Source organism: Lepisosteus oculatus, chromosome 7 (assembly GCF_040954835.1).
Source record: "Lepisosteus oculatus isolate fLepOcu1 chromosome 7, fLepOcu1.hap2, whole genome shotgun sequence".
Lineage (NCBI taxonomy): Eukaryota > Metazoa > Chordata > Actinopteri > Semionotiformes > Lepisosteidae > Lepisosteus > Lepisosteus oculatus.
Genome location: NC_090702.1, coordinates 37,365,590 through 37,393,276, shown reverse-complemented (window position 1 = coordinate 37,393,276; position 27,687 = coordinate 37,365,590). Strand labels below are relative to the sequence as shown.

Below are 27,687 nucleotides of genomic sequence, written 5' to 3'. Positions count from 1 at the left end.
AATAAACATGAACTTGAACTTGTATGCTTACTTATGTATGGTATGCTTGCTGGTGTAAAAACAAGCAGCATGTATATGTATAGTATAATGTCTTTTCTTGCAACCTTAGAGATCTATTAGTTTAAAACAGCGGGTGTGATTAAACAATAAGAAAAAAATAACCAGATTTTACCAGGTGTTCCTTCGGACGTTTTGATTCCCATGCTACAGCAGTACTGTGCTATCCCATAATCCGCTATTTTTGCAATGATGTCAGAATCTGTCTTTAGATTAAAGAGGAGGACATTGTGTGGCTTCAGGTCCCGGTAAACAACCATAGAAAAATGAAGATACCTGCCAAAATAATACTTGTCATAATCATTATCATTAAGATGTTAAAATTTCATATATATTTTCATAATCATATTGTAGTACAGTAATCAACAATGACTTAATACAATACATCATTTAACGTAGCTGAGTAATAATCTTTTCAAATTTTTTTTCTAATATTCACTCTGCATTCTACTGTAAATCACCATTTTCTAGTTCACAGTGACATTCATTCTAATAACTCCATTGCTGTTTTTATTAAAAAACATTTTTAGACTGAACATACTAGAAAAATGTATGTGTTTTTTTAGAATTTCTAGCTTCTTCCAGATGATAATATAAAAAAGCAGAGGGAATATCTTTGCCTTAATCCATCTGCGACATGCAGAGCTATCCTGTGTTGCAGCTTTCTGTTGAGAATCCCATTTTTCTGCTCAAAAAGGCAGTCAAGTGAACCCCTGGGTGCCAACTCCATGACCAGCATTCGTGGCTGAGTTCCAGCAGCCAACAGGGAAATGAGGCTGGGGTGATGGAGATGACTTAGCACTGCCAGTTCCTTGCAACATGAAAAGGAGGGAAAAATGCTTATTAGAATGATGGGAGTGCAAAAGTAAAATGACTATTGATGCTTCTTAATATGTACATAGTAGCACAATGAGACACTCCTTTAAAAATATTGACTTAATTTGTAAAATGTAATAAGTATTAGAATCATACACTGATCAACTGAAAGGTTATGTTAGTTATATGAGGATTTAATGTGCACTTAAAATACTAAATACTTGAAAGCAGTACTCTAAAAGTCAAAATTGTAATTAAACAATTGTATTTTACCTAAAATAAGGCCTTGGTACTGCAAATGTCTTACATTTTCTTTATCTTTGATTAAGGGTGTGTAAAGAACAAATACTTCCTCTTTGCTGTACTTGGAGATAAACCAAATCCAATTACTTATAATTACTTATTGCTGTTGCAAAATTGTGAAGTCATTTGTGGGATATTTCAGTAGTTAGGAAACTATTTGGATGCTTCCAGTGCTTAATTTATGAAGAATGACAATGACAATAATACTGACAATAAATAAATTAGACATATATATATTCATTCAATAATACTTCAGAACATGCATATTAAAAATCATAAGCTAATTTAAGAGAATACTGTGATTACTAGTAAAATATTATATGCAAACTGAAAGGAGGCACCAGACACCAAAATAACAATATTCTTGAATTGATTCTCTAGCTACAGACTCTCTTTTTCTTGTCTGACACAAGTACGAGCAGCGGCACAAAACTTCTCAGCTCTTGTTAGAACTTCACTGCCATCACACTGCCTTTCCTATGAATACACACAAGAACCTGCCAAATACGTCACATCTTGAGAAATAAAGAAAACACACTTGAGTGCAAAAAACATCTTCTGACTTTCAGAACTGAAGCTACAAGGTCTAAGGGGCTTTATGTTCTACAGAAGCAATCATAAGGCCTAGTATGAATTACTGTAGACTCCATCATCTTAAATTTCAAAGACAAAGAATCTGCCAACACAGGACCTACAGATAGGATTGTCCTTAATTGGAGCTCTTCAGTTCAGTGATGTTGTTTTTACATTTGTATAATATTGTTGTCTTTTTAAACTAACAGATTCAGTATTTACTACCGACAAAGACACCTAAAAGATTGTAACTTGACATTGAGTCAGACCATAGTAAAGGGTTTGCTTCACCTGAACAACAGAATAAACCCTAAAACACCTAAAACCTAATAAAGGTGTTAAGATTAATAACATAATAAATGAATCCTTGAATTTACTTAAATTCAAGTGCCAGCTGAAAAGAAGGGCAAAACTGTACTTCATTCCTCAATTAGGACAATTCTGTAGTTCTACTGTAAGTATCAGTACCTGACTGCATGTGTGACCCACACTTCCAAAATACATTTTTTCTAACAATTATGACATTCACCTTCCAATAATCTCTAATCTAAAAGATTATGTTTTGTTTAGCAAATGCCTGCTACTTTAGCTGTCTGCCATCAGGTGACACAACAATGCTGCTTTTCACCCAAACCATAATCTTTATATATTTAAAGGTAGGCTGGCTGCTTCATTGGAATATATTCAAGCTTTATTATGCTCTGGGGGAAATTTGTTTTATGGCACAATCCATTACAGCAATACATAGACAAACAAGCATTACCACAGGGAAGACATAAAACAGTGTTATAGGAGATAAGAAACTTACTTTATATTGTTTGACAGAGATATTGTAGTGTGAATAGAAGATTTCCTGAATGTATTACTTTTGTACCTAGGGCCAAAGAGACATCTGCCAAATGGGAGTAGTGTTAATTCACAATGAAGGGTGTGAGACACACACTCCGTGAATCTCTTGAATTTCTTTACAAGCCTCTGTTTGCTGACTTTATTTACTGTAAGTTGATTTGATTTGACTCCAATTATTTTGCTACTTACTTTCACTAATTTCCCCAACCTACTACAATTAACAGTACAGATATTGCCAGCAAGTAAAACTGTATATTAAGACACTTTCAATAAATGACTAGGTAAGTGATTAAATAGTTCTATCTACTTTAAAAAGCTAGTTTAAAAATATCTAATTTCCATAGAGTCTCAGTTGGCTTTTTTATTTTAAATAGTACCACAACATTTGTTCCCTCTCAGGTTTTTTGTCTATGCTTAGTCCTTGGTACTTGTAGTCATTGACAATTTCTACAGTCTGACTGTAATTAAAGTAGGTTGGTGGGATGTTCCCTTTTTCCTAAAATCAATGACCAGTTGTGTGATCTATTTACAAATATTCTAGATTTGTTCTTATAAAAAATACATGTTTAAACAAACCAGTTTTGTAAATTATAAGTTTATACTCCCATACCTATTTTTACAAAAATAATTTGTTCCCAGAAACCCTTCAGTATAGTAAAACGTTGTAAAAAGAAAGTGCTATTTATATTATTTTTCACAAGGAAAAATTACAATCTGTACCGAACCCCAAAAATATCACCCCTACTTTTACTTTTTCACCAAAAAATAACAAAAGTAACAATAATAAACTAACATTCATACTGTGGTTTGTGTTTTAGTAATAAAAATACTGCTTACCTACAGTAGTTAGACATCATAAGTAAACATAAACAGTAACCCCTTAATTTACTTTTTGTGTAATTCCTCATACTCACCATTTTCATTTTCTTAACACCTTTAGGAACTACAATAAATTCTAAACCACAAATATGCTTATGAAAAGTAAAAGTTCACACAAAAGTGAACAACACATGAAGCAAGACAGGGTGAACTGTGTCACACATCTCTCATGCCACTCTGTAGGCTTTGTGCTAGCTCTCACCCATAGTAGTTAGTGGAATGTGATGCATACACTTAATACGAAACGAATCGCATGATGCCTTCTTCATAACTTTCTACATTTGGCAGAGGTTTTGCAATTTTCCCAAATTATTATTATAATGTTCTGAAGAATATCGCTTCTTCATAGTTTTGAAGTTGGCTTTCGTTATTCGAAAATGTGGGTAACAATTCACATGCTAGATAGTAACACATTTTCATAAAAAGACCATTCGTAAAAAGAGGTACGGGTGCACTTTGATTACAAACTGAACTGTAGGCAGAAACAAAGTGATTGCAATGAATAAACTAATTTAATTCAGTAAGATCATGTAAAATATTAAGATTTCTACAGTACTAATCAAAATGTTTTATTTTATATTTTGAATTAGTTTTTTATCAGTAACATGTAAGCTTTTAGGAAAAAAACATTAAAGGTTTTCTTTATATTCTTGAATCTGTTGAGTAAATTAAGCACTGTGAGTGTACCTTGTTATACAATAATATAGTACAATAAACAGAATTTAGACAATATTATTTGTAAAATATATAGCAGTAAAGAGCTAAAGTCAGAATTCCATAAATCATGTAATTTGCTTATATTAGCTAAGATATAGTTCAGCTGAATGAGGTCAGAGTTTCAGACTCTTGCCCACATTTACTCTACATCTCAGTTTTAAATTTGTTGAATGGGTCAAATAAATTCAGGTGCTGTTTCCATCTTAAACATCTTAAATCATACCCCTAGGAAAAACTAAAGTTAGATTTGACATGCATATATTTAGTATATTATTTTTACCAACAACTGTAAAACCATTAAAATATCACATGATTAAGAAGAAAACTTATGTCATACAAATCATAAGCTGAAATTTCAGAAAAAAAATGCATTGGACAAAATATGCTACGTAAACATTCTATTAGACTCAACAATGCACTGAAGTTGTCATAAAATGTGCAATAACTATAAATACAGAGGCTTGTACATTTATGTACAACTGTATATGAAATTTTATATAGACTAACAGGGTTTACAGGTATTTTATTATTCTCTTGCTCCACCTAGTGGTAAACGTTTAAACACTAACAATAAAGCTTATAGTGAAAAATCCCTTATTACCTGTCTCATCAGTCTATGGAGATACATTTCTGATGCATGCTTGATAAAAATTTTGACAGCAACATCTTCATTTTTATATACAGCACGATAAACGGATCCAAATCCTCCATCGCCTTAGTGGGACAAAGCACAGATATTATTCATTAATATTCCATCTATACAAAATACCTGTTCACATTTTGAAAACAAATCATGTGTACTTGCCCAGTAGATACTCAGATGTCAGGTCCATCTCTAATTGGTCACTGTTTAACATTATGTTTGCAGGTAAGTCACAAAGAACCAAGTCTGGGGCTATCTGAGAAATGGGAATTGTTGACCTTGGGTCCGCAGGGTTGACTAAAAGGCACTCTAAGAAAAGAAAAATCAATTTACATTAGACTTATTTTTTTTTCTCCCAACAACAATAAAATCTGTTTTTTGAAAATTCCATTATTTATAAAATCTCAAAGGTAAAATGAAAGAAAAAAGGTGTTAAGTTTTTACAGTAAAACATGTGAGTGGACCTTTATCCATTTGTTCTAACAGCTCCTCCAGCAATATTCTTCGCCATTCCTGGCCATCCTCAAAGCTGTACAGAGCCCACTTCTTCAGGAGAGTCTCCCCGTCGCCATGGATGTCTGTTGTCAGGAGGCCTGGAAACCACTCCTCCAGGAGCGAGTCAATATGATCTACGACCTGTCCCAGCAAAACACGGCCTGCAAAATCAAAAGCGCCACGGATACATGTCCATGAACTAGTGTTATCCTGCAGTTTTTAACAGTTTAACCAAACGTTTTCACTTAACAAGGTTGTTATATTGCAGATTTAATTTGTCTATCCATCCATTTCTAACCGGTTTATCCAAAATAGGGTCGCTGATGGGGCCTGTAATGAGTACAATGAGGTGGATGCTGCACACTGGTGGTGGTGGAGGGGAGTCCCCATTACCTGTAAAGCGCTTTGAGTGGAGTGTCCAGAAAAGCGCTATATAAGTGTAAGCAATTATTATTATTATTATTATTATTATTATTATTATTATTATTATTATTATTATTATTATTATTATTATTATTACTACAAGACAGGATACCGTCACAGTCACACACAACATGCACACAGTCTTACCAGGTCCAATTTTCCTAGAAGCCAGTTAACCTACCAGAATTTCTTTGGACTGTGGAAGGAAATGATAGCACATGGGGGAAACCCACTTGAACATACAAACTATAGGCAAATAGCACACCTGGTTTTGAACCAAGGGTCCCAGAACTGAAAGACACCAATGCTAAACACTGTGCCACCACTTTTTTATTTCCAAAAGCCAAAGATTCACTGTTTACATACATTTTACCACATTATGTTTTTACTGATAGAGACAACTTTCTGTTATTCTCATGCAATTAACCTATTCTTTATATTTTGAATATGCGACACACTATATCCACAAGCTGTGGCTTAAGTGTGCTTGTTCTGAATATGCATGAGCAGACTTCTTATAGTTAGCAGTTATAAAATACAATCACATTCCCCCACACAATTTGTACAATTACAACATCTTCATTCAGAGCATTGTCAACTGGTACATTAATAATAAGTTTTATTTTTTACTTTACTTAATGTTAGATTATCCTCCCCATGTAGTTATGTAAGCTCAGGGACCTAAATGTTTTTAGGAAGCATGTTCAATATCCAGTCATTATCACTCCTCCCTGTAACAGTTAACGGCAAGCACACTAATGAAAACACAGTTTAAGTTTTTAAATCAATTATATTTCTTTTACATTGCTTGAGGGTCAGTAACTGAAAATTGGTATTATTTAGCTATGAGGTAGGGAGTTTGTATTAGATTACTTAAGTCCTTCACATAGGATAGAATGTAAGTCAGTATTTTACAGACCAAAAGCCATATTCAAGAAATTGTATCAAGTTTTTGAATTAAACATTTGAGCACACATAATGTATATCAATACATAGCTTGAATATATTGTACTATACAAACAAGTGTGTATACACATCATTTTCTTTTTCACTATTACCTTTCTGAGAGCATGGAACTGTGATTTTTACGAAACTCTCAGGCACATTATCCATCGTGGTAGATTCTACTAAGCAGTAAGCTTCTGGAGACCAGTTAAGATATATGCCTTTTCTCCAATACATCCTATTAGGACGAAGAGCTCTTTCTGAAAAAGACAGGGTTGCAGCTTATTAGTTTTACACAATCTTTTGAACTGACAGAACCTTAGTGATCTAATGTACACTACTAATCACTATTCTGATTTAAAAGACCTAACTCTCCAGGGAGTATTAACATGAAAGACATAACAGAGATGGCATATGAGGAATGTCTCTTCCCATATCTTGAAAAGTTTCATTTTCAAACCAATAACATTTTCTACGAATTTTAACAAACAGCACATAACCATTTTAAAAAAATCAGAACAATTTAAGAACAGCCTGTTATAAGTTATAAACTTTTTAAAAATGTAATCGGGCTAACTATAGTTTTATGCTAATTGTGCTATTTTAAAACAGAACATGCACCTCACAGTGAAGGACACACAGACATACAGCAAGTGCAAATACAGGATAAAATAACCAGAATGGATTAAAATTTAGAACAGATATACCTCTTCCAGAAAGCATGAACATAGAAACTTCAAGCAAACGGTTGATTAGTCTGGACCAGAAGCCCATGGGAAAATAAGGCATCTCATAAAGCCGGACAATAATCTCTGAGTTTTCACAGTGTGGAAGTTCAATAACTGGCCTGCTGTCAGCCAAACTACAAAAGACAAAAATACACAAAATTCAAAATAAAAATGAGAACCAGTAAATGCCTTTCTTGCAGGGTTTTATTTGTATTTTCTCATCTTTTCTACATTTAGTGTTTACCTGCTAGGAATAAGAAGCTGATCTTCTCCAAAAGGCAGTGCAATCTGAAACTTCTCAAGTAGCTTGAAATATTGAGTAACATAATTTCTGGGGAAACTCTTTTTTTCAAAAAGGAAGTTTTCCACCACAGAACGCTGAACAATGCCTTTTGGATATTTTGACAATCCTTCTCCATTTAGAGTTAATATCTTTAAAACAAACAAGCAAAAAGCAAATGATTAAAAAACAAATTTCAGTATGAAGAAGCTCTGCTAACTTTACTTAAATAACTTACAAATAACAAGACGACTTCTTAGAAATGAGACCACATTATACAGAGGCCTCAAGTACACTGATGCCACTTGATTCTAATTAAATGAGTATAATAGTACTTTAGCAAATCTAAACCAAAACCTACCAATATAAGTGTATCATTACAATGTGATGGCAAAGTCACAGAATCCATTTGCCAGCAGATGATAAAGGAGGATAATCAATATTAAAACATATTGTTACGCAAACATATCCCCATTTAATGCTATGTCTTTCATGTCCAGTATAATCCTGATCAAGAAAATATGATTGCTGTGTTATCAACGTTACAGACCTACACTTGTTTCAGGTGGAAATAGAAATGGGCACATCTGCAATTAATTGGACCAGAGCAAGTGGAGGGGACCTTGTGTTTAAGTATGTGCTGTGTTTGTTACTGGGGTATTAAAGAGTGGTTGGGGACTAACTGTAGAAATAGATGGAGCATTATTGAATGGTTAGTGGAGATGTAGAGGAATCACTTTTGTTTTGTTCTGACAAACTACTGTATCATTAAACACACATCGTTTTGCACTGTTTCAAAACTCATTACAACATAAAATCACATTCAAAAACTTTCCTAGAGAAACTGCAAAATTACTCTGAAACACGAACTAGGTGTTAAATATCCATTTCATGTTTTGGTAGCAGTACACAGGAGATAGTAAAGAATAGTAGCAATTTAAAGATTGTGGGTTTGAGTCCTTTGCTATAGACACTTCTGTTGTACCCTTGAGCAGATTTCCCCAATTGCTCCAGACCATCCCATTATAGATAGGATACACCTACAATGGACTAGTGTCTCATCTATACATTTGTCATGCACTTTCAGTCAGTCCACTTAATGTAACAAAAAATAGACTAATCACCAGCCTGATGAGCCTTTAACCTCGTATGAGGACTTTACTTTCTACTATCAAACAGTAATTTATATGCCACTATCCTGAATTTGCTCATAGAGTAGTTTCATAGAATTTATCTTCTTTATCTTCTTATTGTCATTTGATAGCTCAATTTGGAACTTTAGCATTTTGTTTTCACTGGATTCTAGGGATTCCCTGTAGTATTAATTTACTCACAACAAACAAGAGACTTTTGAAAACAGGACTGATTGAGTACCTGGGAAATTATGTTACACAGCCATTGTGGGTCAACAAAGTACAAGTCCCTCAGCTGAAGTGCAGGATCATCAAAGTGTAGGAGGACACCTGAACATGCAGAAAGCAACACAGGATGAATCAAGAACCTTTGTCAGAGTCAATAGTCACTGACACTATCTCACACAAAGGATTACTTTCACATTACTTTTGATATCTCATCAACTAATGTACAGTAACTTGACAACACTCTGTCCTAGTCCATCAAACAATGTTAACTTTCTTTTATCTTAATCTGCTGTAAACAGAAAAATCCTAAATGTTTTTTGAAAAAAATAATGGAAGGCATGGGCTGAAACACAAAACACCTAATTGATGAGTTACTCACAATAATGCTTGTTACATTAAGTACCCCCGATAATTAAATTTACCCAAGAAATTCAGAAATTCCACCTTTACTGGGTATTTATTTCATTTACAGGAGATAAAAGCTAATACTGTATAGATTGTTTTATTCACTTCCATGAGATCTCTGAAAACCAGCTCTTACCAGATTCACTGAGGAAGTGAATAGCATGAGGAAGTTCACTTTCATCAAGATTAAGTTGATTTTCCTGAACTATATCCAGTAAGCGTTGCTGGCAAATGACCGGAAATTCTGCTGGCACTCTCTCACGTTCCTGAAGGATTTTTTTCTCCAGCTCTAAGTAACTGTCAGGGATCAGTTGACCAATGACTGGCTGATCTTGAATCTTTGTGAGGAAAGAAAATAGTCAAATGTTTTTGTATTAGCCAGTCAATACTCAATAATTCACCAATAAAGTATTGATAAATCAATGTATAAGGTGTGTTTTAATCATACTAAAGTATTAGTTAAATAATATAATAAAAGATAATAAAGTTCCACTTAATCCACTTAAGTTTTTATAAGATTTTGCTGGTGTTTTCAAAATGCGCTCACAATGAAAAACTTCAACTTCAGTACATGTTGTTTTTTTAAGAAAAATATAATCCATCTATTTCATCGAGTACAGGGTTGTTGGGGAGCAGGATACTATCCCAGCAGGCAAAGGACTCAAGGCAGGTTAAACCCTAGACAGGATGCCAGTCTAATGCAGAAATATAAAATATACACTATACAGTATAAATCTATTTATTATTTGAATTTGTAACTTTGTTACTCTGACAGTACATTGCATAGTTTACTAAACTAAGATGTGTTAGAACATTTTAATGCTGTTCAAGTACACTAAAAATATTTACATGCAGCAGGTAAAATTAGTGCAACTTTCAACATCCCTGTCGCATTATCATTTTCGACCATACAGTAGGGCTATTAAATTGATTAATTCTAATTTAGTTTATGAGTTTAATTGGAATTTAGTTTCACTTACTAGTCTACAATTTCAATCTCTAGTATCATCACAAGCCATATGCTTGTATGGACAATAAACATACTGTACACTAACATAAATCACAACTTCATTTGTCAAAGGACCTCTGAAATGCACAGAGGCTGGGAGAGCTCTATTTCACTGCAATACTGAAATCCACAAGTATATTTGCCTCTCTGATCAGGTAAGTTCTGATCTTTTTTATAATACTGCTAATAACATTTATAATCTCTTTTAATTTTTTCAATAATTTTGACAAAATATGCACAGCATTCTTTTAAATAATTTTAGACAGTGTAGATGTAGTTTTGAAAAAAAAGGCCACAATCCATATTTCCTGTGCAAAATCAGAATTTGTGCCAGAACTGATCTTAGTTTGAGCGCTCATCTGTTTACCCGAATTAAACATGCTCATAATAAGATTAAGATCAGAATTGGATGTACAATCAGGCTCTGGTGTGCTACACAGTCATTTGAAACCTGTCCTCATGTATCCACATTTCCAGCCGCAAAGTGGATTCATGTTTCCAGGACTTTTAAAAGCACTCAGCAGACTAATGTTCGATACAACTGAGTAAGGACTTCAAAAAAACATAACATAACAATCTAGAGAAGTGAACAACCACACTACTCAGGACCAACCCCTGCATGGTAATGGAACCAAGGAAAGAAACTGATCATGAAAATGTATTAGTATACTGAATTCAAACAACATTTGTATTTAATTTAACTTAAATGAAGGCAAGTGATCAGAAACCAAAGGCAATGAAATACTGTATGAAGCTTCTATCAGTAAACAAACATAACAGATACAGCACCCCGTGTAGGAGCTCCATTGTTATGACCATTTACTGTCATATGAGCGTGAATAAGATAATTAATACAGGTTTTCTCTTCCATTGACTGACATTACACATCATGCAAAAACGGAATTTGTTCCTTTAAAAATGTTGCTTCTCATCACTGATCTAGACATCTAGACATAACTTAATTTGTATTGTTATTGCACATTTTAGGGGACAATTTGGTTTTGTATTTACGAGACAAAAAAATACTACATAAAAATAAAATAACACCTGTTGGTAAAATGTGTATTTGATCAGGAAGGTATAATTAGCCCTTAACTTACAATCAATTGCCTCATGTCACCTGGATACTACCAAAAATAACTTGATCATCATTAAAGGTTTTCTTCCTACTCCTTCATCAGTTCACATTAAGTGAATTAAGTGTAACGCCATTAGATCTCATAAGCTTTGTAACCATGTTAGATTTTCATCTGGCTCATCCCTTGATGGGGATGGCAGAGAACACAGAGTAGTTCACTAGTGGGTAAGCCTCTGAATGCACAACTGACAGGTTGTTGGCTCAGGTCCGTGCTGGAGACACTTCTGTTGAACTCTTGATTTACCCTCACTGCTTCAGCCACCCAGATGTTTAAATGGAGACCAGTATTCCTGTGATGGACCCAAAGTCAATCTGGTGTGGTGGCAGAGGTGGGTCAGGTCACAGGCTCTCAGTCTGTTTAATATTATCGTATCTAGGATGAATTCCAGCCAGATGGTGTGATGTTACCTTTATTTACCATGCCCTGTCAATCTTAACTATCTGTTATAGATTACTGTCACAATACCTAGGAAATATTCAGTTATAAAATAAAATAAACCATAAATGAAAAGAAAAGGCAATGTGTTACCTTGAAGTTCATGACTTCTTTCACAATGGCTTTGCGCAGTTTCCCAATGGAATCAGAGTCCTCGGTGGCTGTGACAATATGACAGTCTCTAATGACAGGGAATCCTTGGTGATTCAGAAGCTCATTGCTGATTTTCACAACACAGGCCTGAAGATGCTTCTCCTCTGCAACATCCATGTGGGTGCCAACCAGTATCACTGGAGAAGATGATGCTCTTGCCTTAAAGAAATCCAGCATGGATAAGAGGGAATGACTGGTCAAAGTGAAACTCATTTACAAGATTATATTTATTCATTTATTCATTGCTGGTTCAGGCCAAATGCACTGCATTATAAAAATACATTTTTAAAATGTACTCCCATAGTAGATGGGAAAAAGTCTAACTGAATTGACTCACCATATTTTGATATTTTTTAATATAAAGAAAGTTAGAATACAGTACAAGAAATAAAAATGCCATATGTAAAAGGATTACTCAGAAATGAATAGATCCAGGACAATCCAATAAAAACATTAGAAAAATACAAAACAGAATTCTGTAGTTTCCATGAGTAATTCAGTTACCTGATCCCCTTTCTGTTTTCCTAGCATTATATTCACTTTTGTAAGGGTGTTTTGATTTATTTAAATCCTTACCTTAATGTTGAATAACCAGGGCTTAATAGCGTCAACTTCAGCTGCTCCTTTGCTCAGATCATAAACCACTAGATATAAAGCTCTAGGAGTCAGGAAGTGAGTGTGAGAACCATAAAACTCCTCTCGCCCTTTGTAAAAACATGGAATACAATTTGTTCAAGTAAAACCAAAAACACTCATGGACATAAATATAAATATTGTAATACACATATATTTGTATGCATTTGATATCTAGGAAACATACTGTAACATTTTAAATTAAAACATTAATACATTTGGTCTATGTAAATTAATGTTTGTTTTCAAACTTGCTTATTTCAGTATCAGTAAACGTGCATTTTTAGCATACCAGAAAAGTCCCAGACATTTAAAACAATGCTCTTTTTTCCTTTGTCACGGATGGCCCAGTCCTTAACATCTATTGCCACTGCCATCTTTTCAGTGCGACACTGTGAGCGTTTAAGTTTCATGAGCTGGTTGAGCAGCGCAGTTTTACCACTTTCAGAATTGCCCACTACTATCAGTTTCATCCTATAGTAGGGGACGGACTTCTTCAGACGTTGCTGGAGAAATCTGGCAAATGGATAAATGAATATGAAGAGCGAATACATTTTGACAACACACTGCAGATGGAATCAAGTGAAATGTCAGCAAAGCCATGGAAAGACAAAAAAAAAGATATATTTTAAAAACTATTTTTTTTCCACTGTTCCCATTCTGACTAAGCAGATAAGGCACACACTTACTGCATTTCCAAGTCAGGATGGATGCATCAGTTAAATAAGAGTTTAATACTCCTGCAATTTACAGTATGCATCTAATTGATATATAACTTTCTTTTACACAAAACAAAAGATAAATTGCTTCAAACTAGTTACTGCAAATAATTTTAATGTTAATTTTATGTTAAAAATTATATAAAACATCATGTAATAAAATGACAGGTATAATATCAAAACTCTCTGAAATGGCAAGAGACAAAGAAAAGATTCTTCTTATTAAATAAAAACAAACCAATTTATACCTTATTATGTCCTTTGTTTTGCTACCTATGTGTTTCAGATCTAGGTCTAGCTGCAGCTCATCTAAAGGCAGGTCCCAGAGTCGCTCCAGCTTCCCCATTTCATTTGGAAAGGACCTTAGGTCACTGTTTTTACTGACATCTAAGGATGTCACATTTTCAAGGAGTCCGATCTGAGGAGGAATCTGGGAAAAACATAACAAAGGGTTTCCACATTTTGAATTTTATCACCAGATTTCTTTAAATAGGTTAGACAGCTTTTTGAAAGTTACTAAATATTTTTATTGTTCATTTTTATAATTTAATGTCCTACAAAATTTGAAAATATTGCTCATTTCCATGCAATACTATAGATTTTCTGGAACATCAGAGGGTTGCAGAAAACTACCTATAAAAATTCAATAAAAGAAAAAACTTCAAGGGGACTTCAAAACTTGACAGACCCCAAGCCTGAACATTACCAGTGTAGACAACCCCAAATGGACAGAGAATTATCTTGAAATGGACAGAGAATTATCTTGAAAAAGACAGACAACCCAAAGACAAATTTAGCCCAATTATAGTATTATGCAGCCTTAAGGTGACCCTTAAATGTTATATGACACCTTGCAGTGTATATTAAAGTATGTTTCAAACCACATATTAAATGAAAATCAAGGTTTGCATTAAAAAAACATCTAATTTATATAAGTTCTGTTTATTAGAAATATTTATTTACCTCCTTCAGCTTGTTCTTACAGAGATGCAGCTTTTCCAGTCTGGCCCACTTGTAGACTGGTCCACTAATGTTTAACTCACTGATCTGGTTGTGGCTGAACACCAGCTCTCTCAAATTACTAGACTCCCACTCTGAGGGACTTGGGAGGACTGTGATTTGGTTGTTTCGCATGTCAATTGATCGCAGACTGCAGGTGAAAAAGTATACATTAAAAACAAAAGTCAACTACAGTACATGTAAATACTGTATATGAGGCAAATATTTTAAAGTAAAATAAAAATTTAAAAAATAAAGACATTTTGAGTTTCGTAAAAAACATTTTCATTTTCTCAGACATTTTATAGATCAATAGCTAACAATAAGCAAGTACTGAAGGACTGCTGTGATGCAGTGAGGAAAATGTCTCAATATTTGTATGCAGAAGATGATGTTTTCACATAGCCTTTTTGTAGAAACAAACTATTCAGTACTAAAATGTGAAAACTGTTAAAAATGGTACTTACTAGGGAAGCTTAACAATTGCATCTGGAATGCAAGTAAATTCATTGTGAGATAATTTTATTGTTGTTAGTTTTGATGGCAGATCAGGCAAACGTCCTGTCAAAAGTATTGAATCAGTTGTTATGTGGTGACACTACACAGAAACATAATGTCAAAAAACATATCCTTTCTTTTATTGTATTGTTTTTGTGTCTTGCACTTTAAATAGAGAAGGAACACATTTAAGACTTGCGAAACAAAATGAAATCTGTGGAGTACACAGAAGTACAACAGGGTGATTAATGAGCACTGCTTTAAGTGAATCAATCTCTGATGAATCAAATAAGCCTCAGTCTGTGCTGCCTCATTACAATGCGCTTGTCAATGGGAACGGTGAAAGTGTACACCTCTACAACCTTGTGGAAAGTCAGGGTTTTTTATATTGTCTAAAAGCCTGGCTATACAAACAGTGGTTGTGGTTGCAAATTAAATGTTCTATACTGTACTTCAAATGATTACTGAATATATTTTAAAGGTATGAATTACTATATAAAAATATAATTTTAGTAGCCATGTAACAACCCCAATTTTTGTTTTTTGATGGTCATCTGTAAGCGGTTCTGATGCTGAAACATAGTATTGTCAACAGTGTAGTCACTTCCTCACTGGTATCTCTGAACAGCACAGTGAGAGGCCAGTACATTATGTACTATATTTGTCTGACATGTGTCCTGGTCCAAGACATCTGTGCTTGTTGCTGAAGCACACTTACTATCAATGCTCCTAGACTGTTGTCATTCTGGCCAGTACTACAGATGATTATATCTTTTTCAAGCACTTGCAAATATTATCCAGCTTTGTGTCCCTGCAGAATTCTTTATTCCCTTACACAATGTATGCATATAATTTGTTCAGAGAGGGTTCTTTTCAATATTGTTATACATGCTGTCTTTCAATCCTAGATTTAATTAGCCAATCTAATAATTAGAAATTAAATCACTATTATCAACCTGGCATGTCCAGTTATTCAAAAGCAGCTATATTCAACTATAATCATATTTATTAAATTCCCATTTGATTCAGGCAACCAAATTGAATACCTGTGAGTGGAAGGTCACTTAGTGACTGGAAACCTTGTAAGGACACAATGAATACCCCCTCTCCCCCCTCCACCAGAGAGGTACTTGATCTTAGAGAAGCTGTAATGTAACTGTGATATAACAAATGTTTTTTGCATGAACAGAAATTAAAAGACGCTGCTAAGCTGAAAAAGCTAGCACATCAATTTAAACAACAATGGCATTTAATTTTGTTGTTACGAAATTGACAAAGAATTCAATGGAACATTGAAGTACAAGAGCTGTACTTACTGAGTTTGTTCATAGAAACATTAAACGACTCCAACTTGGGGCAATCAGAGAGAAAATTCTCACAAATCTCCATAATATCATTTTTGCTAACATCCAAGACCCTCAGCTCAGGCAAGGGGAGTGGAGAAGTTATTTCTGCAATTTTATTCCTAAAACAACAAGTGATGGGGGTGACAAGCAACATAATACCTTAATACTTTTCTGTCTGCTTTTCTTCTTAAATACACAATTTGTAAAATGTAGAATAAGACAAAATATAGCTCAAAAGAATGGTATATATGTTGTATATATAAAATATGTTCCAAAATAAAATATGTTTAACCCTCCAAGCTTCATCAAACATAAAATAAAATCAATAAAACAATAAAATATTGATTTAGTGCTGGAATCAACATTAAATTTCCATATTAGGAAAAACAGTTATTTAAGATACAGATATATGCTTGCATATATCTGTATCTTTAATAATATATCAGCGTTTTGGAAGATCATGTGAAGAAGTAAAAATACTGTTTAGGTTTTAAGTTCAAATTTACTTTTTTCCATCCCCTTCGCTACTAAAAAAAATATATTTCAAAATATATTATAGATCTATGGCACAGATACTTGCCTACTTACCCATCACATACACTGTGTAAAGTTTCCACAGTGTATGTGATGATATGACAGCACAAATAAAATCAGATCTTTACCAAACGCTACTGAATTTCGGTACTTTAAAAAATTCCTAATACAAATAATTAGTTTTAATTTGTTTTTGAATGAGGCAATAATAACCTATTTGCATTTAAACATTTTTAAAGTTTATTACTGCAAATTATTAAACACTCGGGATGACTAATGACATGGGTTCACTTTTGTCTTTATATTATACAATTCATATTCTCTATCTCTGGATGCAGGAGAAAAAATGTATGCATCCTTTCTACCATCCTTTCTGATATTTAACTTCAGCAGTTACACTTTTAAATGTTATTACCCAAATATGTACAGTATTCTACTGGGAAGCTGTTTTCTATATTTTCAGTTTACCATTTTATACAGTACTTCTTTTTTTCACTTCCAGATGCCAGCAGAAGAAAGCATTTTGCTAGGCAGACAATCTCCTGCAGCTTGGCGTTAGTCTCAATTATGTTTAAGACATGAAATGGTGTGCTGTACTGGCTACATCTCTGTACTCGATAGAGGAAATAACTTAATTCTGACTGTCTTTTGTGCATTTGTAAGAAGTCAAAGTTATCACATACTGTAGATCTACTGTAAAGGACTTGAAAATCCTTTCTAACTATTGAATAATTAAAATCCAACATTAATATTTTAATTTTACCACCATAAAGAAACCCAAAAATATTTGGAACACTTGGATATCTGTGCCAGCGGTATATTTAATTGAAGGGTGAGAACACTAATGAATGCCACTGAGCATAAGTTTAACTGAAATTTTCTGTAACAGAAAAATAAAAATACTGTGACAGTTATTTTTCAACAAAAAAGTGGCAAAGCTTTTTTTCTTACCTCTGGTAGTTTCTGAAGTTTTTGCATTTGCAATATTAAAATATGTAAAATAAATCTCTGATGTGTACTTTTGGTTCTACTTACCCTTCAAGGTACAGTTCCTCCAAAGTTTGTATAACTTGCCCAAGGTGGTCAGGAAAAGAAGAAAGTTGGTTATAGGACAACACAAGCTGCTTCAGGTTTGAGCATCTTATCATGGGGTCCAGTGACAGGCAAGGGCCAATGTCATTCCTTGACAAATTGAGAACCTTGAGGGAGAGCATGCTTAGCACACCAGTAGGCAAGGACTGGAACTTATTGCTGTGTAGGTCCAAGTGAGTCACACCTTTCAGAGTCTTAAACATAGGAAGAAAGACAAGGTATCCTTGTATCAGTGTATCAGTATCAGTGATGTATCAGTGAATAATAATTCCCTGATATTGGTACAAATAAATATAGAAAAGAAAAAAATAATGAAAAACTCTAAACATGCAACAAATGAGGTTTGAAACCAATAACACTTTCAATGACTCTTACAAAGAACAAAGGACAAAAAAATATTTTAAGCAAATTTGTATCATCCTGAAAATTGAGTTTGGATGTACACATACAGCAGGATGTTTTATTTTCAAAATGTAAATGATTTGAAGACGTGGAAATGTAATATGTATGTGAAACGGTAATAAGTAAACCTGACCAAATTTTGTAACAAAATTAAATCATTTTGATTTTTTAGATATAGTGGGGTCAATATTTCACCCTTAATCTCTTTTTTCCTTTACTCTTATACCACTAGACCACTAGGCCTGTTATTATGCCTCATTTAACTGTCTGCAAAATGTTTAACAGTTAGGCTGACATACAAGAAAGCAAAGGAATAGTATACATACTTCACACAGAGTCAGAGAAAATTCTGTTAGGTTGTTCTGATTCAGCTCCAGCCTTACTATGTGTTCCAAGTAAGCTGTGATCGAGTTCTGCCCAGCAATGGTGTTTAGACTGTCTAATTCATTCGCAGAAAGGTCAAGTAACTTAATACATTCCTTGTCCACGTTAAACAAAGATGAATGCTCTGGTGATGTTAGAATTGAAGAAAATCTACCTGTTAGAGTGACAAAAGTGCATTAATATCATGCAGTTGGGAACATTATATTGCTGGCTGTTTATTTAAACAATTACAATGTTCCATAGTTTTCACTAGATTATCATTACATTACAAAAAGATTTAGAAAATAAATCAGAAAGCATGTTATCCTGGTGAAGGGCATGGGAAGCTACAGCCTATTCTGGAACCAAAGGGCACAAAAAGGACCCAGAGCATGCACTCCCACTGTAAGGAATACCAATCCTCTGCAAAGACATGGGGAAAGGGACACTTTAGAAAAGCTATCGAAGATAGGGGAGAAAATTAAGACCCTGGCAAAAACTAAGGCAAACTAAAGAAGAACATGCAAACCACCCAAGCATTTGGATACCGGCACTGGCACGGGAAGGTTGCCAGTTCAGCACGTTTCAGAATAAGTGAAACATTAATCACTAACTTTGCTGGTTTGACGACCTCCTGCTCAACCTCTGACGATGCACCTCACTTTGCTCTGAATCCCCACTTTCTCCCTGTACAGAAAAAAGAAAAAGGTTGTTTCCTTTATCTCTTTAACTTTCAACCTCCATAAAAAAAGAAATATAACTTATATATATAGCTTGTTTTTCAGTAAATATAATTTAACTGAATTGTTCTGCAGGCATGTTTATAGTCTCCTCCATACACATCATGCTGTACCAATCGATCTCTTTGTTCAAATCCCCTAAATAATTTAGAAAAACCCAACAGAGGATGACCCCCACAGGTAGGCACAGCATACAAACTGAAAATGGGCATTAATAAGAGGTGGCCTATTAAAAAATACAACAAATATTTTATAATCTCATTTCTGCGCCTTCCAAATTATTGGAAACCGGGTGGGGTTAGTGTACAGATAAAACTCGACTTGCAAATGTTGCAATGACCGGTAAAGAAGGAGCTCTCTTCTAATTTTATTCTTGCTTAATTAGATTTATTGATGGATAGAAACTTGTTCAGTCTTAAAACTAAAACAAATACATAACTGCTGATAGTAAAATGATTTGCTGTCATGTCTGCAGTTTTGGTTAGAAATCTGTTATCTGGTAGAAGGCAACCTGCAGGGGAACCAAATTCTCTCTGTATGTCAGATTGAGAACTCTCATCCCTGCACACAACTTTGGTCAATTTTGGCCCCTACAATGTAGCTCTTGCTTGTAACCCTATTGAGAGTCTCTTTAGGCAAGACAGAACAACAAACTATTCAAAAAAACTATGCACAGAAAATGTTGATGAAGGCTTCACAGATCAAAAGATGAGGAATAATGTCTACAGTACATCAAATTTAAAATGGTACTGCAGAACGGAATTATATCAAAACTTCAGCCCATCCTTAGTTTCAAACTCATGGGAGTTTGATGGGAGTTTTTTGTCAGAGCCTTCTTCCTCTTACCTCATGAAACCATATCCTGAAAGTTTCATTTACAGGGAGGATAGAGAGTTTTGATGCTATCCAGGCCATGGCTGGTTTTCTAAAATATGTGATTTATACAATTCATTATTTATTTTTGACTACAGCAATTCATATGGCTGCTTTACATTTTAATTAGATGGGCTATATTACTACCATTTATGGAAAACTTTCCTTAGAAAAAAAATAATCCTACCTCAGAACTGGGATGTCTATGTCTTACTTTCTGAGCAGTTTCAAAACTTCCACGGAATTCCCCAGAAAGATCAGACTGAGATATCCTCTTCATATGAAGTATCCCATCGCTACCTGTTAAATTTTAAGACATAAATAACATATTATCAGAAACGTTTTTTAACAAGTTTACTGTGGAATCAGTGGTTTCCAACAATTATTCCAAGTGAGGACTAGCTAGCGTCAAAAATTTTCCAAAATGTTGTTTTTTCTTGCTGGTTTCTACGATACCTACAGTATGATACATTTAAAAAAATACATTCCTTACATGTATACTGTAGTACAATTGAGTCAGAAATACGTAAGAAAAAAAGTTAACATCAAGTTAACAATATACTTACTGCTTTTTACTGAGTTACTGTATTATTTTTATGGAAGAGAATTTAAGAAACGTTGCATTTATTCAAAAAAAAGCCTGTAGGCTTGAGTGCTGATTTCCCATGGTTAAGTGTTCTGGGAGCTCTGGGTGTGGGTTGCATTCTCCTGGCATGGTGTAGGTCCACTCAACCCTTTGAGTGTAAGGTAAACGCCAATAATAACAAAGCCATTCTGAGCGATTACATTCATCCTAGGGTGAAGCATTTTTATCCTGAAGAGAGTGGATTCTTCCACAATGACAGAACCCCTATCCACAGGGTATGTGGGGTCACTGATTGATTTGATGAACATGAAAACAATAAACTTTATGCCAAAACTGTCCCAGTTACCAGATCTCAACCCAACTGATCACCTGAGTGGTGCCTGAGGCTGCATTTCACACAACAAACAATAAAACACAAAATGATGGAATTTCTTGTGGAAGGATTGTGTAGCATTCTCCCAATAGTGTTCCAGACTGAGTTCGAGACCGAGTCTGAGTTTTGTATGTTATGTATCATATGTGTTCTGTAGTTCAATGTATTACTTATTTAAGGTATTGCATATTTATTTTTACTATTTTACTATTATTTTAAGTCAATTACTTTGCATGGGAATATGTCTATTATGCATTTTAATTTGTCTAGAAATGAAGAGCATGCTTACATAAATGTGGGACATTGAGTACTGCAATACGTTAAGTTAAGTTAAGGCTGTGTTACATTTTGCATTTCCATGTAGTCCAATGTTCAGTGTGATTAAACCTGATTGCATGCAATCAATCAGAAGCAAGAGCATCTCACAGCCAAGAGATTGCCATGTGACTTGTCACTGCTCACTGACTGGATACTTGTCCATGGTGAACTTATCTGATCACAAGGAAATAGAGCTTCTCTTCAAAGTTAGTGAAAGCATGCAATCTGATCAAGATTGCACAGTGCAACAATGTGATCCATGACAAAAATGTGATTGCAAGGAGTGTATTCCATAGCTGCCTTTAAACATATGACATACTTTTTTCCTAGTTATCTTACAAAGACTGATTTTGAACTGCTTTGAACCGTGGTTGGTAACCCCTAACTTAAATTATTTATTGTAATCACAGGAAACATGAAAATACCAATGTGCAAATTAACACCAAAATCATCCCTACCATCACTTTCTATGTCTTCATTTATAAAAGCACTGCTGTCATCCTGAGGTGAAAGCACCCAGTCTTCGGTTTCATCTGATGTATATCCCGAACTGGACACATCAGAAATGGATCTCTGAGACTCCAAGGCAGCCTGTCGTTTCTGGTATTTTAAAATGACTCTAGATAGCGAAATCCCTTTGCCTGTACATGGAACATAAAATGAAATAATTTCTATAATTAATACATTTGATGTGACATTTAAAGAAACAAATATCTAAAATGTATTCAGCCCAAGGAAAGCTACACAGGACAGTCAAGAAATAATAACTCATTTTAGTAGTGTCATGTGTTAGACATAGGCATGCAAGATGGTTTGTTGTTTTGCCCCTCTCTTGTTTCGGAGAACACTGTGTCACTGAAGTTCCTCGATTGAAGAGGTAAAGGTGTTAAGATTGTCTTTACAACGCAGGATATTTTTGAGAGGAAATTCCAGATATTTTGACACTAGATTTCTTCTGGATAATATATGCAAAGCTCATTTTGCATGATACTTGAAAGCTAGACCACAAAGATGAGAAAGGAATGGCAAATGTAAACCAATGAAGACAGAAGTGATTGAATTCTAGAACTTTACGCATAAGCACATAAGAACAATTACAAATGAAGGAGGTCATTTGACACATTTACTGAAGCTGGTGTCGGGACAGACTTATACTTGACTATAATCTATATAGTCAAATATATTTAATGCATGTATATATTTAATGCAATCTTTTATGAGAACAAATAAAACATATTACACATATATCTTGCATATGCCTGTGTATAAATAAATTTTGCAGTATTCTTTGAAGAAAATGCAGAATGCTGTTTTTATTACAGACTCCAGAACATGTATTAACAATGAAGAGTGAGTAAATGAATCCTCAGATTAGGCCCACTGACTAATTAAAGTTTAGGTAAGAAAATGTAATTTTATAGCAGACAACAATATATAAATCAAACCTACTTGTTCTTCTTCGAAAACTACAAGTTCTGCGTTCCAAAAACAATGGACTTAACCAGGAGGATTCAATGTGTCCGAGTCTAAATCCACCCAGACAGATGGCATTGTTGGCTAGATCAAGCCCCAGTTTCTTCAACAGCAAGCTAATAACAGGACCATCACGCTTTCTGATGCTGATGTTCAGGGCTTTTCGAATATGCTGCTCATGTGTTCCACTTTTTAACAGCAACTCCACCAGTTCTGGACAACTTGTTCTTTCACATACCTGTCCAACAGAAAATTACAGAAGAGCAATAGCACAATGACAGTAGGAGGACATGGTAGACAACATTCTGAACCCATTAGTTAATCTTTTTCATCAGGTAAAATAAATGATCAGTAAAACTGTGCAGTGTTATACCACACCTCCTTTTTTCATACAGTTACAGAAATAATATCTCTCTATATACCCGTAAATATCACTTTAGTCAGGATAAAAATGCGTACTTCATTTTTTTCTTACCTGACAAATCAGGGATTCCTTCTTTGTTTTCTTATTTATATCAGCCCCAAGCTGAATCAGGCATTCAGCCATTACTATATCACATACTGCACAGGCCTTTTCAAGCATGCTGTATTTAATGTCACTGTCATGTGCCATTTTTGAAAGACACATGCAGCACAAGTTCAGAACCTGAAACACAGAAAAGTCAAAGTCTACATTTGTTTGCAAAACTACGAAGCTTAAAAGCTTTTGTAGGTTAAGAAAAACTCACTGAATTGTTTTTTTGTTCAAGAAGACAATTATTCATCTGTTGAAAAATCACTGTGTCGAAAGACTCCTTTGCAAGCTCTTCAGCAGCAATTGTAGATAGATTGAGTAATTTCCATGCAACTTGAAGTCCCTAAAAGCAATAAGAGTATACTTGACAAAAAAAGGCACTTCATACTCCAATGTAAAATTAAACTACCCACCAGCTGTACAGAACAATGGTTGCTTCCTAAAAATAAGTAAACACTGACAGAGTTCTTCCCAGCAGAATTCTTCAGATTGTACACTAATAGGGGAACTGCAGTCCTAATTTCTCAGGCTGGATATTAAATCTAAGTAATAAGATAAGTTAATTGATGAAAATTTTATGAATTCTGAATTAAGCACAAAATTGTGAACTTTGTGAAAGTACTCTATGGTCACCATTTTGTTGAAGACGTCTGGTCTCACCAGTAGCTGGAATAAGTGGTCACAAGAATTGTGACCCTTCCTGCTCATTAGTCACTGTAATGACTAATCTAATTTGTAGCACGAGCGAATAATTACAGGTTGTGCAGCAGACATTTCACCTCAGAAACATTTCAACATGATTTGCATGCAAAGTTAACAAGTAGTACAGTATTTGTTGGCAAAACCAACTCAAAGTTGAGAGCAATATTTCTATTGGATTAAAAGAGATGAATTCACAAGCCTGCTTGTTTACAATACAATAGGGCTGCTTCAAGTCACCAGAAGTTTTGTTGCCTCGCTCCAAATCTTGGACAGTGATGACACTGCAGGCATCTGGAGATTTCCTCTAAAACTGGAGGTTTTACATCTTACTTTGTACATTTTACTTTCATTGTGATCTGAAATGCACTCATCAGTGCTGATTCTTTCTCACCCCAAACTAGGAAAATAACGTTGCAGTTCCCCTTTAAACAAGAACCAGAAGGCACAAGTGAAAACTATGTAGAAATGTATTTTAAACCGAGTAAAAGAGGCACTTTTTTACCCAAAAATTTGTGGGAGTATGCAACAAAGCAGATCAGCCATGTTGTTAAATCCATGGCTTCTTTCAAAAAACTGCTGGAGAAGATCTTTGGGTTAATAAGCTACTAACTACCAAATGGGCTACACGGGCCAAAAGTCTTCCCCTTGTTAGTAACCTTTCTTATGTTCTTAGATGTACAATGGCGTTGCACATTGTATTGCACAAAATTATCACTTTTTCCTTTTGTAATGAAAGATTATCCCACAGGGGGCAGCATGATGGTGTAGTGACTCACAGCACTTGGCCCTGGGTTCAGTTCCTGACATATGGTGCTATCTGTGTGCTGTCTGTATGTTCTCCTCAATTTTGCATGGGTTTCCTCCTACAGTCCAAAGACATAATGGGGCTTCTGGGAAAACTGCCCCTCCTGCAGGTGTATACATGTATGTGTCTATTTATGCTTTGTGATGGACTAGTGTCCCATCCAGGGTGTACTGTCCCTTATGCCTGTTGCTTGCCACGGCAGGCTCTGGTTCCCCCATGACCCTGAATTGGAATGAAGCACTTAAAAAATGAGTATTATATGACACTCGATAGTGCTAAAAACACAATCTCTGTCAACTGTGCTGTCTGTACGTATTTCTAAAAAATCATATTCAATTCAAATAGGTTTTTATTATTAAGCTTCCAAATACTGGAATATCAGCTGGAGATACATCCTAATTTCTACTATGACTTAAGAAGGTTCTCTAAGATTCACTGACAGTGAAAATGATTATTTTTTATTTATTTTTTTATTTATTTATTTTTCACAATTTATGTGAACTAAATTCCAGTAATCCTGTATACACTATAGAGGACCGAAGTGGAAAGCAGTGTATGTGGTCATTATCGCTGGGTTCAAGCTCTTCAATAAATTTAATAGTGGAGATCTCTGAAATAGGAGCTGAAAAATGTATGAAAGCATTTTTGTGTCTATCAAAATATGCTTATGAAATTACTGATGTGGTAATAAAGATCTCTTCAACTATATGAAAATGTTTACATCTTGTATTCTAAATAGGCATCAAAGATTATTCAAATGTGTTGTAAACTGCACAGTATGAGATGTTTCTGACTGCATGAATACAAACAAGTTAGAAATTAAATTATTCAAAAAATACCTGGCCTCAAATGACATTACCTTGAACTGAACTTCCAGATTGTCATGGTATCGCTGTAAAGATTTCATAAGAACAGATGCCAAAATAGGGACAGCTGCTGGTGATATTTTTTGCTTTGAGATAAGTGAATGAAGCAGATTGAGTGCCAAGAAGTGTATTTCTATTATAAAAAAGAAAAAAGACAATAAATGTACAGAAGACAATAATTTTCTCATTGTGTTCCCCATAATCCCTATGAACTGATACTTATACACTGCATTTCTTAGGTGATACACAGTGTTAAACGCCTGAAATTTATTCTATACTTGAACAATAAAACAGATTTTATATTTTATGAACAATAAACATATAATAAAACATATAATAAAACATATAACATTAATGGGAAGTGCGGTGGCTCTGTGGCTAAGGATCTGCAAATGTGTCTGGAAGGTTGCCGGTTTGTATCCTGCATCCGGGAGAGGATTCCTACTCAATTGGGCCCCTGAACGAAGCCCTTAACCCTTTCTGCTCCAGGGGCACCGTATGAATGGCAAACCCTGCGCTCTGACACCAAGCTTCTCTCCCTGTCTGTGTGTCTCATGGAGAGCAAGTTGGGGTATGCGAAAAAACAAATTCCTAATGCAAGAAATTGTATATGCCTGATAAAGTGATCTTCAGTGAGATTTAAAGAACTAGTTATCTGTAGTGTTTTTGTGTTTTAAATCCTGTAAGACATGCTATTACCACTTTATTACTCTCTATGCTATACCTTATATTTACCATTTTAATGAACTACTGTGCACTGTACACACATTATTCTGAAATCAACTCTGCTGGAATTAATGTAATCAAACAATATCAATAAGCATATTAATGATACGAAGGTTACAGAGTACAGTGCTAATTTCCATACCCTTTACACATGTATGGCAATGTAGATTTAATTAGCTGTTTTTGCTGAAAAAATGAATTAACAAGAGCTAACGAACCCCAAGTCAGAAAAAATGAAGAAGACAATCACAAGATGCAGGTCATAAGCAGGAACCTTTCCTCACCTTTTTCTTCGGGAAACATCTGCAGAGTGTGCAGCACTGTGTCTAATGCTCCTTGCTGAGACATAAGCTCCAATGCACCCGAACTTTCAGCCAGGGCAGAAAGCACATTTAGGCCACACTCCTGAATGGCTGGACTGCCAATGAACTGACAATTCAATACAGAAATCAAATTAAATTAAATATACATGCTGACTTTAAAGTAAAGAATTTTCATACTTGTGGATAATCGTAAGCACATCTAAGATAGAAAACAGGAAAAACATGTTTCACACTTTACACTTTATTTGTAGCAGCATCTGTAGTAGTTGTACAATCATCAAAAATGAGTACAAATACATGGTATGATGAAGGGTCACCGAAAAAGAATTTCTCCTTATGCTGTTTTTTTTCATGAAATAGATTTAAGCATTTCTTCTTTTTACCATATTTTCATCCTTATTAAAAACACTATAAATGGAATATCCACAAAAAGACCCCAGCAAATAGAAATTTCATGAATGGAGGCCAAGTTACGAATGAGAAACAACCACGATTAGTCCATGTTCTATAGCATATAAACATAAAATAACTGAATATTAAACTACGAATGAGAACTGGTAGAATCAGAACAGTACTACAGTAGCTGATTGTT

General features: G+C 34.6%; 1 protein-coding gene across 3 annotated transcripts in view; it reads right to left on the bottom strand.

Moving 5' to 3' along the window:
• Positions 1-27,687, bottom strand: part of lrrk2 (leucine-rich repeat kinase 2) — a 53,895-nt gene that overhangs the window by 13,552 nt on the left and 12,656 nt on the right. For all 3 annotated transcript variants that reach the window (XM_069192468.1, XM_069192469.1, XM_069192470.1), the window contains exons 15-41: positions 27,057-27,201; positions 26,040-26,179; positions 23,888-24,016; positions 23,635-23,805; positions 23,136-23,397; positions 22,145-22,327; positions 20,597-20,709; positions 19,411-19,483; positions 18,760-18,971; positions 17,975-18,225; positions 16,376-16,524; positions 15,029-15,122; positions 14,526-14,712; positions 13,811-13,992; positions 13,136-13,359; positions 12,787-12,914; positions 12,151-12,369; positions 9,611-9,812; positions 9,083-9,171; positions 7,673-7,860; positions 7,408-7,562; positions 6,814-6,960; positions 5,302-5,493; positions 5,000-5,146; positions 4,796-4,908; positions 678-868; positions 173-333 (exon numbers count right to left, since the gene is read on the bottom strand). In XM_069192468.1, coding sequence (XP_069048569.1) covers positions 173-333; positions 678-868; positions 4,796-4,908; positions 5,000-5,146; positions 5,302-5,493; positions 6,814-6,960; positions 7,408-7,562; positions 7,673-7,860; positions 9,083-9,171; positions 9,611-9,812; positions 12,151-12,369; positions 12,787-12,914; positions 13,136-13,359; positions 13,811-13,992; positions 14,526-14,712; positions 15,029-15,122; positions 16,376-16,524; positions 17,975-18,225; positions 18,760-18,971; positions 19,411-19,483; positions 20,597-20,709; positions 22,145-22,327; positions 23,136-23,397; positions 23,635-23,805; positions 23,888-24,016; positions 26,040-26,179; positions 27,057-27,201 — 4,447 coding nt within the window. The remainder of the gene's footprint in view (positions 1-172; positions 334-677; positions 869-4,795; positions 4,909-4,999; positions 5,147-5,301; positions 5,494-6,813; positions 6,961-7,407; positions 7,563-7,672; positions 7,861-9,082; positions 9,172-9,610; positions 9,813-12,150; positions 12,370-12,786; positions 12,915-13,135; positions 13,360-13,810; positions 13,993-14,525; positions 14,713-15,028; positions 15,123-16,375; positions 16,525-17,974; positions 18,226-18,759; positions 18,972-19,410; positions 19,484-20,596; positions 20,710-22,144; positions 22,328-23,135; positions 23,398-23,634; positions 23,806-23,887; positions 24,017-26,039; positions 26,180-27,056; positions 27,202-27,687) is intronic.